Source organism: Calonectris borealis, chromosome 1, assembly GCF_964195595.1.
Source record: "Calonectris borealis chromosome 1, bCalBor7.hap1.2, whole genome shotgun sequence".
Lineage (NCBI taxonomy): Eukaryota > Metazoa > Chordata > Aves > Procellariiformes > Procellariidae > Calonectris > Calonectris borealis.
The window spans coordinates 32,281,948-32,295,791 of NC_134312.1; the positions used below are offsets into that span (position 1 = coordinate 32,281,948).

At 37.9% G+C, this 13,844-nt stretch overlaps 1 protein-coding gene across 6 annotated transcripts in view; it reads left to right on the forward strand.

Moving 5' to 3' along the window:
* The window catches only part of PNPLA8 (patatin like domain 8, phospholipase A2), a 42,380-nt gene extending 29,672 nt beyond the window's left edge, over positions 1 to 12,708 (forward strand). For 5 of the 6 annotated variants that reach the window (XR_012673274.1, XM_075147854.1, XM_075147844.1 and 2 more), the window contains 2 exons: positions 9,504 to 9,699; positions 11,838 to 12,708. Coding sequence is in view for 4 of the 6 variants with exons in the window: in XM_075147854.1 (XP_075003955.1) it covers positions 9,504 to 9,699; positions 11,838 to 12,112 (471 nt within the window). In the remaining 2 variants the exon portion in view is untranslated. Of the gene's footprint in view, positions 1 to 9,503; positions 9,700 to 11,837 lie in introns of those variants that run through there. The other variant, XR_012673286.1, reaches the window with a different exon arrangement.
* Positions 12,709 to 13,844: the final 1,136 nt, after the last annotated feature.

Genomic DNA, 13,844 nt, shown 5'->3' on the forward strand with positions numbered 1-13,844 from the left:
TCTCATCAGATCCACCATTAGAATGAAGCTAAAACAAATCGTTTTAGCAAAATGGATCAGACCCACCATTAGAATGAAGCTAAAACAAATTGTTCTAGTGCACTGTACATTTTAGACAGAGATTTGTTAGAAATATTGGCACTGCCATACATTGCTTGTTGTCAATATGAAGAGGAAACAATTCTACTTCTGTACTGTTTCATGTTTATAAAACACTATATATTTTATGGGGTCAAAATAGTTTGTGCAGGGACATAAAGATTTCCTGTACTTGCTGGAAGCTCCTCTTCAATAGGAGTACTCAGTAGTACTGTGACCAGATTGACTGATTACTCACAAGAGGAGAGCCATAATTAATGTAATATTTCAAATATTTCAAACATTTTTTTATATATTTAACAGAACAGGGAGATCATGTAACCTTTGTATTGAGGAGAGTATGTTTGAGCTGAACACTAGGGGCTAGTTTATTGCGCAGTTAAATCTGAATGTATAGATTCCTTTTTCACAAAGCATATATTAAAAACTGTAATTTGGTAGCTCAGTGATGTTTGAGCAAGCCTTAAAGCTTTATATGTGAATATAATAACATTCTCATAATGGCAGTGGGTGCCCAGTGCAATGAGAGCACTAGGTCAGGATGTGAATCTTGAAGTCAATCTGTATGAGTAGATCCTACAGGTAGTAAAATAACTCTCCTGTTTCTCATTCCTGATTTCTACTCTAAGGGATTTGGTGCTACTTATGTAAATGTATTGAGCTGATTTTACAGAATGATTCAGCAAGGCATACCTGTTTTACTTATGGAAACTAGAGTAAATGTTTTTAGAGTAGTTATTTTAATTTTTCTAAGAAGTAACCCCTTGTTATAGTGCAGCAGCTCTTTAAACTCCTCATTTGAAGCAATAAGCCTTATCCTTAATCTGCATATTTATTATATTTATGTTGACTTTAAACATAGAATTTAAGATATACTTTTCAAAAGTCCATACAGAATCTTAGCCTGTCTTGTTCTAGTGTGTGATAGCTTTGTACTAATTCTGTCTCCACTTTTTCACAAAGACAATGAAAGTAAACAACAGAGCAAGTCTGTAAAAGTGAACTAAAATGCAAAGCATGTCTGCATAGGCAGTGAGGTGAAGTGGTTACTATGGAGCCAACAAACTCAGCTTCCAAATATCAGACTTGGCTTTCTTAAGTTCTATATCCTTCATCCAGTGCTAGATTATTTTCTTCACAAAGTTTAGCATCATTTAAGTGAAACTGTGCAGCACACAGGATGTTACAAAGAACAATTACACAGTATTCTGTACTTGTTAGAAACAATGGCCCATGGTGAAGTATGGTTCAAACTGATTTTTTATTTTAATATCTTAATTTTAAATACCTGTTTCCAAAGTATTGACTTAAATATGTGAGTGGTGACATTATGCACGTTCACCATAATTGTTTAAATGGGACAAGATTTTCAGAAGGTCCTGTGCTACCAGGCTCCCAACTGGTCTGGAGCACTTTATTTGAGAGTTCCTGATGTATTTTCCTTCTGATTGTAGAATTTGCCCCCATCTGTTTCATAATGTTTAACCAGGCCTTTCTTTATCCCTAGAACTGGGCAAGCAGGGTATCTTCACCAGAGAGTTTTCATTGGAGCATATACCTACAAAAGGTGCATTTTTCCCGCTTTAAATAATTTATGATCTGGTAGTCAAATCATGAGGGAGCCTTCCCTGACTATTTTGCTGCTATCAAAAAACTTACAGAAAATACTAGCTACGGCTTTAGGCTTCTGGCTAACGACCAGCAAGCCCTAAAAATATGGGTACAATTGCATGGGGAATTTTTTTGAAAAATCTGTGTGAAAAAGAATTTCATTGAGTTCACTTGAAAATTAGCTGATAAAATATCAAACAAAACATAACAATTGAATGTTTACCACTTGGAAAGCCTTTGGCAAAAGGCTGAAAATAATGTCTCAGTCTCTGAATTCTCTGCTTTGCTATCACTAACAAGCTTGGGTTTATATGTATTAAGCTCCATTTTAAGATTAATTTATTTGATTACTTCCATTATTTTTATTAGAATTTTAAAAAAGCCTTTTTCCTTACTGTTGACCTGCATGATGACATTAGGAAAGTTATACACCCTTTTTCAGCACTTACTTGTATTAACGTTCCTACTATGGCACTTTGTGTTCGGTGTACTTGCCAGCAAATTAAGCTGACTCAAGTGTGGAGTGGTTTTGCAAAGTTCAGCCTATGAAGAAACGTCTAGTACTTGCCAGTGCACTGACCGTAGCAGCACAGAAGAATGTAGAAGGGAAGGGGTGACTCGTGTGTTTGGGAAGTGAAAAAGAGAGTATGCAATTGGATTGGGAACTAGCTAAATGAAAAGAGACAGTGAAATGTAGGAAAGGCCAGACCATCTAAGAATGGGAGAACAGAGAGAATGAGGGGTCTACTCCAGCTGTTTGGCCAACACTGAGTCCTGAGTCAGAACTCAGGACAATTGCACATTTTTGTGGATGTTGGTCAGCAGTTTAGTCATTTGAAGAGTTCCTGTAAGTTACCCTTTCAGTTACAGATTCCAAGGTATGAGTTGCATATGGAAAATGAATGTTTGCATTTTCGACAAGACTTAGACTGGACTGACAAAGTTCAATTTCTAATAAGAATGGCTTTTAAAATGTAATTTCATTTTACAGCTAGAATAACATGCGTCTATGATTCATATAGTATTTCTTTAAATAGAGTAGAACCGTAGGAAAATTGGAGAAGGACAGGGCCTCAAGGGGTCATCTGGTCCAGCCTCCTGTTCAAAGCAGGATAAACCTCAAAGTTAGGTCAGGTTGCTCAAGGCCTTGCCCAGCTGAGTTTTGAAAATATCCAAAGATGGAGATTCCACAGCTTCTCTGGCTCTTATTCTGCACTTTTTGAAAGAGTCTGGCTTTGTCTTCTCCCCCTTTAGGTAGTAGAAGACTGTGATTAGATTCCTCCTTGGTTTTCTCTTTTTCCAGGTTGAGCAAACTGAGTTCCCTGCATCTCTTCTCATATGTTACGTGCTTCAGCCCCCAAACTATCTTAGTGGTTCTTTACTGTACATATTCCAGTTTTTCAGTGCCTTGTAACTGGATGTCCAATGCTGTACACAGTATTCCCAGTCTGACCTCATGAGTACTGAACAAAAGGGGATGATCGCTTCACTTGACTTACTGGTTTTGCTTTTAGCCCAAGTGATGCTGATAATCTAGTAGTTTATCTAATATACTGTTCATATTGTCTCTCTTTTTCTGTGTGCACACAGACAGTACCATAGCATAGCAATGTATCTAATAATATAGATAAAAGGAGGGACGTTTGAAGACATTCCAGTCTGTCAAAAAGGAACTGGTAAATTTATTAGGAACTGGAAAGGTTTAGGGCTGTGCATAAAGTCAGCATTGCTTTGTAGAATTTGAATTGCACCTGAAGCTTATAGTATAATTTAAAATATCACTTTATATCAACAAGATTTTTACACCATTGTATGAGGTATAAAGATTGTTTTTTGTTTACATTATTTTGTTTATATGAAGGCTTTAGGAGATCAGAATTGTGCTATGCTAGTATGGGTCCATGAAATATATGCTTTTCAATTATAAATTATGTTCTGAAAAGATATTCGATAAAATAGATAATGGGCACAAAGAATGCAACAATATTAATAAACTTTAAAGGCTGCATTCTGCGATACATTTTGCACATCTTGCTGATGTTGGCATTTGCTGATCACTATACTTACAATCATTCTAAAATGCATTATTGTGTAAATACAATTCATGGAACGTGAGACACATGAAACTTCCCCACAGTCATTCCGCAGAGTATGCAGTGCAGATTGTTACTAGTATACCTAGTTTCCCTAATCTTTTCAGTGATTGTCATATTTTTCCCCATAGCACATCACAACTATCCACGTTGCTGTATTTCTAAAAAGCATTTTACTAGTGGTTGCTTTTGCTTGTTCCCCAGCCATGAATGTCTTTCAGTCCATGGATTACTATTCTTGGTTTGTCATTCTTCCCTCCTGCAGAAGCACGCTGGGAAGATCCTAATTCTACCACCATAGTAACTGAAAAATTTGAATTTAAGATTAAGAGATAGACAAGAGATTGTACCAAGAAAACAGAACATTTGAAATTGAATGGACTCATAAAATGAATTGCTTCCTTATGAAAAAAAGAGACAAACAAGAATTCAGATTTTGGCCAACAGGCATCTCTGTACCCATAGATCAGATAAATTGGCCATGTTTACTTCCAGTTGTTTAACTGCATGAAACTTTAAAGTGGCAAGAAAGCTCAGAGAAACTAATATGGAAGAGGAAGCTATTGTGTTAGTCACCAAGACATTCCATACTACTAGCAATCATTCAGTCTTTTGGTTATATTGCATTTTGGTTAATGTATTTTTATAAACATCTTTTAAAAGCTGAGTGCTTACAATAAAAATATTTTAATTGGCAAGTTATAAATAACTTAGGTCAGTTTTTATAGTATTATATAACTATAGAATAACTTCATCAGAATCAGAAAAAAAAAATTAAGATACCAAATTTAGCAGTTCTCCAGAACAAATTGACAGACTAAATACATAAGAATTCAGAGCAAGGATCAGTGAAGATTCTTGTGATCTCAGTATATCTTAAGTACAAATTAGCTCTAATTAGCTCTAAGGTTTCTGGAGCTGCAGAATTAAACAAATTATTGCAGTATTTCCTTCATTGAGTCCTTAATAGTCTGATTTAACTAATAGTGTTATTTACTACTTCAGTAGTTAATCATTGTAAGCAAAAGAGCAATATGACAAACATCTTTGTTTAACAGAGTAAGCTGATATGAAGCACAATGTTGATCGGGATGTGGTCATTATCAACCATAATCTGGAGGGGAAGAAAAAAATCAGTTGCCTTCCTTATTGAGTCCTACTTCTAACTTTCCAAAAATGACATGTCTCTGTGTAAACGCTAGAAGTTATGTTAAAGGTGTCTAAATAGAAAATTCTTAAGAATGCATATTTACTGTCATTTCAATACCCTAAATTGGAGAATGTTTAAATACGGAAATCACTTCACAAAGCTGTTAGTTATCATTACAATACACATTTGGTATGGGTAGGTATGTGTACTTTACCTTCCTTTGATCTTTTATTTGTCAATATTTCAAAAATATTGTAGTATTCTAGTATTATATACCCCCTAACTTTTGATAACACTAATTTTTCCATGGTGGAGCAATCAAGTTTAATTAAATTATATTGACAAGATCAGTGGAAATTATTTGGTAAGCATGTTTTTAATCTAGGATTTAAAGAAAAAAGTAAGCACCACAAAGATAACTATTAAGATTTTAGATTAAGATTCATGGGGAATTATATCAAGGACAAAAACATCCTTGTATTTAGTTTTCTGTGCAGAAGCTAATTTAAACATAAGCAAAGGATAATAGGCACTGAAGAGACCATTCATTTTAGCAGTGTTTTGAGCAAAGCGGACAGTATCTAGAAGGAGTTCAAAGAGCTTTTTGTAAATGGAAATGAAAGCTTAATTAAAAAAAAAAAACTCAAAAAACTCAGCTCAGTAGTCCTGTTTTTATTTATTTATCTAGCACAGCTGTAGTTAAAAGGAGTTTCTGTAAAATGTTTATCAGATCCAAAGCATTTTTTATTCTAAGCTATTCCTGAGTAGGGTTGCTTTTTTTTTAATTGTTCTTGTAATGTGATGGTCAGGTATGGGATAGAGGGAGTTCAGGGAGCTTTAGGGTATAGGGAGCTTTTGCATAATACTTATTGGAATGGCTATAAAGATCTTTGTCTCTGCTATTGATAATGTTTTCAGCTTAAGTTTTGCCTTTATAACTGCTTTTTTAAATGCATTCCCAATATAGAAAGTCCTATTGAATTCAAAGTCCAAAGTAATCTATTTCTTAGTTGGAGTGAAGATCAAGTGTTGAACATACTTTTTGAGATTTGCTGGATCAAAATCTCCTTGTCTGAATGCTTCTCAGACTTATCATCAGTCATACTGATTCTTATTAGTCCTGAAGTATTTTATCCCAGTCTCATCACCTATGCTTTTGACATGTTGCTAGCAAAAGATGTCTCTCCTCACTTCCAGACCTGGAAGAGTAGTCTTTGTTCCTATTAGCCTTGGGCTGCATTCTGATCTTCAGACAACTTAAAGAAGCCTCACATTCCCAGGGCCTTGTCCTCAGGGCAGGGCTTGAATCATCCTGATACCTGATGAAAGGACAATACAGAAGAGCTCAAGCAACCTAGGAGATTTCTCAAGTGTATTGATGACAACTTCCTGGCACAGTTGATGGAGGAGCCAACACGGAAAGGTGCTTTGCTGGATCTGATGTTTATGAAGAATAAAGAACTGGCTACAGTGACCATGAGATAATGGAGTTCAAGATCCTAAGAGAAGGGAGGAGGGAAGAAAGCAGGACTACAGCCCTGGATTTCAGGAGAGCAGACTTCATCCTCTTCAGAGCTCTGCTTGGAAGAATCCCATAGGCTGTGTCGTTGAAGAGAGGAGTGGTCCAGGAGAGCTGGCTGATACTCAGTGCTCACTTCCTCCAAGCTCAAGAAAGGACCATCCCAACAAGTGGGAAATCAAGCAAAGGTGGCAGGCGTGGATGAGCAAGGAGGTCCTAACTAAACTGAAAACATAAAAAGCAAGTGTACAAAAGGTGGAAGCAGGGGCAGGTGACTCAGGAGGAGTGTAGAGCTCCTGTCTAGTCTTGCAGAGATGGGGTTCATAGAATCATAGAATCATGGAATCATTAAGGTTGGAAAAGACCTCTAAGATCATCGAGTCCAACCGTCAATCCAACACCACCATGCCCACTACACCATGTCCCTAAGCGCCTCATCTACACGTCTTTTAAATACTTCCAGGGATGGTGACTCACCCACTTCCCTGGGCAGCCTGTTCCAAGGCCTGACCACTCTTACAGTAAAGAAATTTCTCCTAACGTCCAATCTAAACCTCCCTTGGTGCAACTTGAGGTCATTTCCTCTCGTCCTATCGCTAGTTACTTGGGAGAAGAGACCAACACCCACCTCGCTACAACCTCCTTTCAGGTAGTTGTAGAGCGCGATGAGGTCTCCCCTCAGCCTCCTCTTCTCCAACTGGAAGAACTGGTTGTTTACAACCCCAGTTCCCTCAGCCGCTCCTCATAAGACTTGTGCTCCAGGCCCTTCACCAGCCTAACCAGGGTTAGGAAAGCAAAAGCCGCCCTGGAGTTGAATCAGGAGGGGGATGTGAAGGGCAACAACAAAGCATTCTACAAGTACCTAAACAACAAAAGGAAGACTAGGGAAAATGTGGGCCTGCCACTGAATGGGGCAGGGGAGCTGGTGACAAATGACATGGAAAAGGCTTAATGCTGCCTCTGTCTCAGTCTTTACCAGTAAAAATGGCTTTCAGAAATCCCAGGCCCCTGAAGCTAGAGGGATGGTCTGGTGTAAGGACTTACACTCGATGGAGGAGAACCAGGTTAGGGAGCAGTTAAACAAACTGGAGATACATAAATTCATAGGGCCTAATGGGTTGTAGCCATGAGTGCTGTTGGAGCTGGCTGATGCCATTGCAAGGTGACTCTTGATTATCTTTAAACGATCATGGTGATTGGGAGAGGTTGGGAGAGCAAATAGCATTCCTACCTTCAGGAAGGGCAAGAAGGCGGCTCTGGGGAACTGCAGAGCTAGTTGGCCTTAGCCCAGTCCCTTGGGAGGTGATGGTCACAAAGGACAAGAAGGTGATCATGAGGAGTCAGCGTGGATTTACAAAGGGGAACTCATGACTGACCAACCTGGTGGCCTTCTGCAACGAGGTAACTAGTGGAAGGTGGACAAGTGGAAGGCAGTGGATGTTGTTTACCTCAACTTTAGTAAAGCTGACAAAGTGTGGGTTAGATGAGTAGACAGTGAGGTGGATTGCAAACTAGCGGAATGAGCAGGCCCAGAGTGTTGGGATCAGTGTCACAAAGTCTAGTTGGAAGCAAGTCACTAGTGATGTACCCCAGGAGTCAATACTTGGGCCAATACTATTTAACATCTTCATTAATGACCTGGATGATGGGACAGAGTGCACCTGCAGGAAGTTCACGGTACAAACCTGGGAGGAATGGCTGGTATACCAGATGGTTGAGCCACCACTCAGAGGGACCTCAACAGGCTGGAGAACTCTCATGAAGTTCAACAAGGGGAAAGGTAGAGTCCTGCATCTGGGGAGGAATAACCCCATGCACCAACCCACACTGGGGCCTGGTTGTAAAGCAGCGTGGCAGAGAAGGACCTTCGGGTCCTGGTGGACCACAAGATAAACATGAGCCAGCAATGCACCTTTGTGGCAAAAAAGGCCAACAGCATCCTGGGCTGCATTAACAACAGTGTTGCCAGCAGGTCAAGGGAGATGATCCTTCCTCTCTGCATTGCTGAGGCCGCATCTGGAGTATTGTGTTGTTACCCAGTACAAGAGACACGTGAGCATACTGGAGTGAGTCCAGTGCAGGGCCACAAAGATGATGAAGGGACTGGAGCATCTCTCATATGAGGAGAGACTGAGAGAGCTGGGACTGTTCAGCCTAGAGAAGAGAAGGCTCAAGGGGGGATCTTATCAACGTGTACAAATAAAAGATGGGAGGGAATGAAGATGAGGGAGCTGTACTCTTTCCAGTAGTGCCCACTGAGAGGACAAAAGACAATGGCACAAATGAAAACACATGAAATTCCATCTGAACACAAGAAATTTTTTTACTGTGAGGGTGGTCAAACACTGGAACAGGTTGCCCAGAGAGGTTTTGGAGTCTCCATTTGTGGAGGTAGTCAAAACCCGACTGGACGTGGCCTTGGGCAATGTGCTTTAGGTGACCCTGCTTGAGCAGGGGGGTTGGACGAGATGAGCTCAACAGGTCTCTTCCAGCCTGAAGTCTTAAATCCAGACTATAGTATCCTACGTAATGACTGTGCTTGTAAGGTAGCTTTTGCCAAGTTTAGCTCGTGTGATTTTTTTATTTTACAATCTGCAGGTAGTGATGTGGATTTTGTTACAGAACATATCCTTGTAATACCAGTAATAAACATTTTGAGATGCAGACTTTTTGATTGTTTAAGAAATTGTCAATATGCATATCTGTCTTACCTAAAAGGTCTTCAGAAGATAAAGTCATAACTTCTTCAGATACTCCAGTGAATGCTGCTGTTTCAGCCTACCTCTTCTATATCAATACTCACAACTGCAGAATCGACCACAGATCCAGGAGCAGTGTCCATAAGCCCAGGAAGCCTAGCTACGCAGCTGCTGCATAGCACAAACAGAACAGTTGCACAAAAGATGGAAGTTAATGCTTGTTTGATTTCATTGATTTTGTATATTAGTGCTATGCTAGTTTAGTTTATAGTTGCAGTTTCTTTTATGACCATATGTTATGTATAGTACTAACATTTGTATTTAATTTACAGGATGGAGGTCTGCTTCTAAATAATCCTTCTGCACTGGCAGTTCATGAGTGCAAGTGTCTTTGGCCAAATGTTCCATTGCAGTGTCTAGTATCGCTGGGCACTGGTCGATACGAAAGCGAGGGAAGGACCACTGTCACATACACCAGTTTGAAAGCCAAACTCACAAATGTTATCAGCAGTGCAACTGATACAGAAGGTTGGTGTCTTAAGATACGTTTGTGTTGTGACTTTCAGTTTTTTATTTTTCTTATAATTACAGTTCCACTTCAGAGAGCAATCTGCAACCTTTTGCCTTTCCCCTTCTCCTCTCTACCCGCCCCATTGAAACGACTCGAAATATGTCTCTTCGTAACTCATTATGTGTAGTTGATGTTTTCAGTACCAGTATTACAGGTTTTCTGGAGATGATAATATGAATGTGTTTCTTAGCCTTATCTCCGTGAATGTTCCTCTTCACTATGTTGCTGCTAAGCTCTTTTAGTTTATGAGTTCTCAACTGTTAATATGAGGTTGATGACATAGGTATACTAAAGATAAAAGATACCTTAAAATTTATCAAAATGACAATGATAATCCAACAGGATTTATACAAAGTGATATGTTTTTACCTGTGCTTCTGGATAAAGGTATACTCAGGAATTCATTTCAATAGAAAAATTGTATTTTCTTATATTTGGTTTGTTTTTCCCATAAACAGAAATGCCTAATAGTTAATATAGAACATTGATTTGTTTTCAACAGCTTCAGAAAAAGTATTTTAGTTCTGTCCTTTCTTTTCTATATGTGCTTTTATACATGTGCTTTTCCGAGGATGAGACTATATCTGCCAATGGTCATGACTTCCATTGCTGTCAGGAGGAGCGAAGCATGTATTTTCCAAAATAAACTCTGTTCCTAGGATGGGAGTACACTGGAACTCTATCACTAGCAGTTTACATCTGTTTTGTTTTTATAAACAGGAAATACTGATATGCAGATGCTCCCTCCCTCCCCCCTTACAAAGGAAACTGATACTGTAAAAAGCTAGGGAACAAGAAATACTCTTACAGTCTAGATCCCTTGCTGCATGATCTCTGTCAACTGACTGTCATTAGTAAGAAAAAGCTAGATTTTGTGCCACCTTTGTTTTTTGCACAGTTGTGGAAAGGCAGTAGGAATTGTGAGAAGGAGAGATGTGCTGTCCACTTTCTACCAACGGAAGAAAAAGTTTCATTGCAGCTGAAAAATCAGGCAAGAAATTTGATGGGCAAGAGGAGGAAAGGAAAGTTCGTTGTGGAGACCAAAGGAGAGGAAATGGAAAGAGGGGAGAGAAGATTTGAGCAAATGGGAAGTTATATTACGAAGGAAAAAGGGGAGAGTATTAAATAGGGCAAGAAAGAGTGGATGTGGTGAGACAAAAACAGAGACACAGCTGAGTAATTTACAGGAGGAGGGACGAAGCAGAGAAGATTTCTGGTTAACAACAATATTTTGCTGTAGTCTTACCCATGATATTTTTTTCACTTTAAAACTTTTATATAACAGTAGATGTATAAAAGAATGGAGGAGCATGGTAAGAATGCGAAAAAGATCAAAAAATAAAAGAGAATGAAAGATGAAGGAAGTCATGGAAATGGAATTTTAAGGGAGCTGACGAAGAGAAGAGAGATCTAAAAGGAGAGAGAAAATAGGTTATAAACGAGAGGGGAAAAGGAAGACAAGAGGAACATACAAATACATTACATAGCCAGTTTATTATTTTACTAGTTAACTGTTATAATTTAACTTGAACATTTTAAATTAAATGAATGTTAAATTCAAACCCAAAATATGTAGTAATATATAAAAAATGAATTAGTTGCAAACAAAAGAAAACTTTAAACCTACATATTTTTTTACTGCAGTCTTTTGAGATTAGAGAAGAATATATAGCTGTCATTTTCATAATACCTACTTCTGTTAGTACTGAGTGTGACAAATCATGGGTATCCTGGACGGGAATATGTAAGTTACATTCCTGCTCTTCAGAATGCACTCTCACTTGTAAAGGAATGGAATGTACATGTAATTATAAATCTGTATAGCTGCAAAGCCTTCTTAATTGTCATACCAGTGAAGTTGTCTTAGAATAAAAGATGAAGCTTTTCCAGAGTAAACAGAGCTACAGGGTCATTTGTAAACCTTCCAATGAGAACGAGTTTTTTATAAGGCAATGGTGGAAAAACGTTTACTCAGCAAAGCAGCACATATTTACACTTACTGTGTCACTCCAGAGCACTTGTTTTTCAGAGACTGTAGGACTATTTGTCTGTCTCATGTAGATATAACTGTTTCCTTCATTTGTTTTCAATACAGAAGTTCACACCATGCTGGATGCACTGTTACCTCCAGATACTTATTTCAGATTTAACCCTCTTATGAATGAAGACATACCTCTAGATGAAAGTCGTAAAGAGAAACTTAATCAGCTGCAGACAGATGGAATTCGTTATTTAGAACGAAATGAAGAAAAACTGAGAAAAGCTGCAAAAATATTAACACAAGAAAAAACAACTTTGCAGAGACTTCAGGACTGGATAAGATTAAAGGCTGACATGTATGAAGGCCTTCCATTTCTTTCCAAATTGTGAATATGTAACGCATGAAAGATCATAAATGTAAATCTTGTTCCAGAAAATCCATTCAGTACTGAAAAGGAAGAATGTTTATTGGGGTAAATAACATCTTCAGAAAGCTATCAGAATTCTGGAGAAAGCAATTCAGGGTGGCTGTTTTGTGCAGACTTACTTGATAAAAGGTTTTATGGCGTTAATTATTTTTTGAACTTTACAGATCTTACTGTTCCTCTACTTAAGTTTTTTAAAGTCGGTAAAACTGAAAATTATGAAAACAATTGTGCTATTCATTTTTTGGATGTATGTATCATAATTATGGTGGCAGTAAAACTTTATTTATCAACTACCAGGCTTATTCAAAATTAACAAAAAATAAAATCCTCATTCACTTTAGTGTGGGCAATATACCTGTTAGGCTCTTATGTAGCCAGTGAATTTAATAGAAATGTCATGTTCTTACAAAAACTTTGCCTGTGTTAATTGCACTTTTACATTTGAAAGATAACATTTAAATTCTTTTTTTATGTTCAGTGTTTTTTGTACTTAACAGTATTGAGTAAGATGTTTGGATGACTATAAATGGCATATTAAATTATCAAAATTAACTGGTATTTTTAGGACTTGCTGCTTATTGTTTTTACTGGGATAACTTCAGATTGGTTCATTAATTATTTGAAAATAATCCCAAGCCCCAAAACGTCACTTGAGCAGCTATTCCTGTCACAGGATAAAGGAAATAAAATCTTGAAATAGTTCACGTGATGAGAAGCTTACTGTAGAACTTTCAGGTTTGGATGCCAAACTTCAGGTGTCTCTAGTCAAGAAGAAAATTAGCAGTTGATATATGAAATAATTTATTATGCATTTCCTTTTGTCTTCTAACTTTCATATATGCATCCTCTTGAAATTATCTTGGAGTTGTGAAATTAACATTTAGAGCCTACTATGACCTTACTGCTTATTCCTTTGCAACTTTCTGCTTATGTCAAGAAGGGTGGTGTGGTAAGCTATGACGATACAGTACGTCAATGAAACAATATTTTCAACAGCAGGAACGTACACGTGAGTTCTTCGAAACAGAGTGACTGCAGTGAAATTTGCATTAGACACAGCTGCTGTCACATGTTGGGCCTGTACCCGTTAATGAGATTGCTGGGCAGGTTTCTGGGTGAGTTTTTGCCTCTTAGTAGACAACTACAGTAAATAAAAATATTTACTAGATAAAATGTATGTTTTATGCAGTAGATAAAATGTCCAGTTTCACCAAAAACCAGTGCATTTGTCACTTTGCGTTTTGGGGCTAATCACCTGCCATTGCATTATCTACTAAAAATAACATTTACTTTGATAGTCACCTTCTGTACTTATCTTCTTAAAACATTGAAAATGTTACTACGCTGCCTTTAGGAAAGAAACTTTGAAGAAGACAGCTGAGATCCTTCGTTATCTTGGGAATTGCTACATAGTATTCTGTGACTGTGCAAGAAAACATTTGATTTGGGCTGTTCTTTCTGTAATCTGACTTATTTTTAATTTTTACCTGTGTCATTTCACTCAGATATCAGTGCTTTTCTGGTGTGCTCTCAGCTCTCTGGCTTGTTTTTGCCAGTGAAGCTAGTAAGTGTCATTAGTGCAAGAGCTGTAGCCTTCACGTTTTTTAAATTGTTCCCAATGCAAACAAATTCTAGGTGCATAAGGACTAAAGAAGCCTTTGTCATTCAGTACGCAAGGAGGGGAAAAGAGGAGA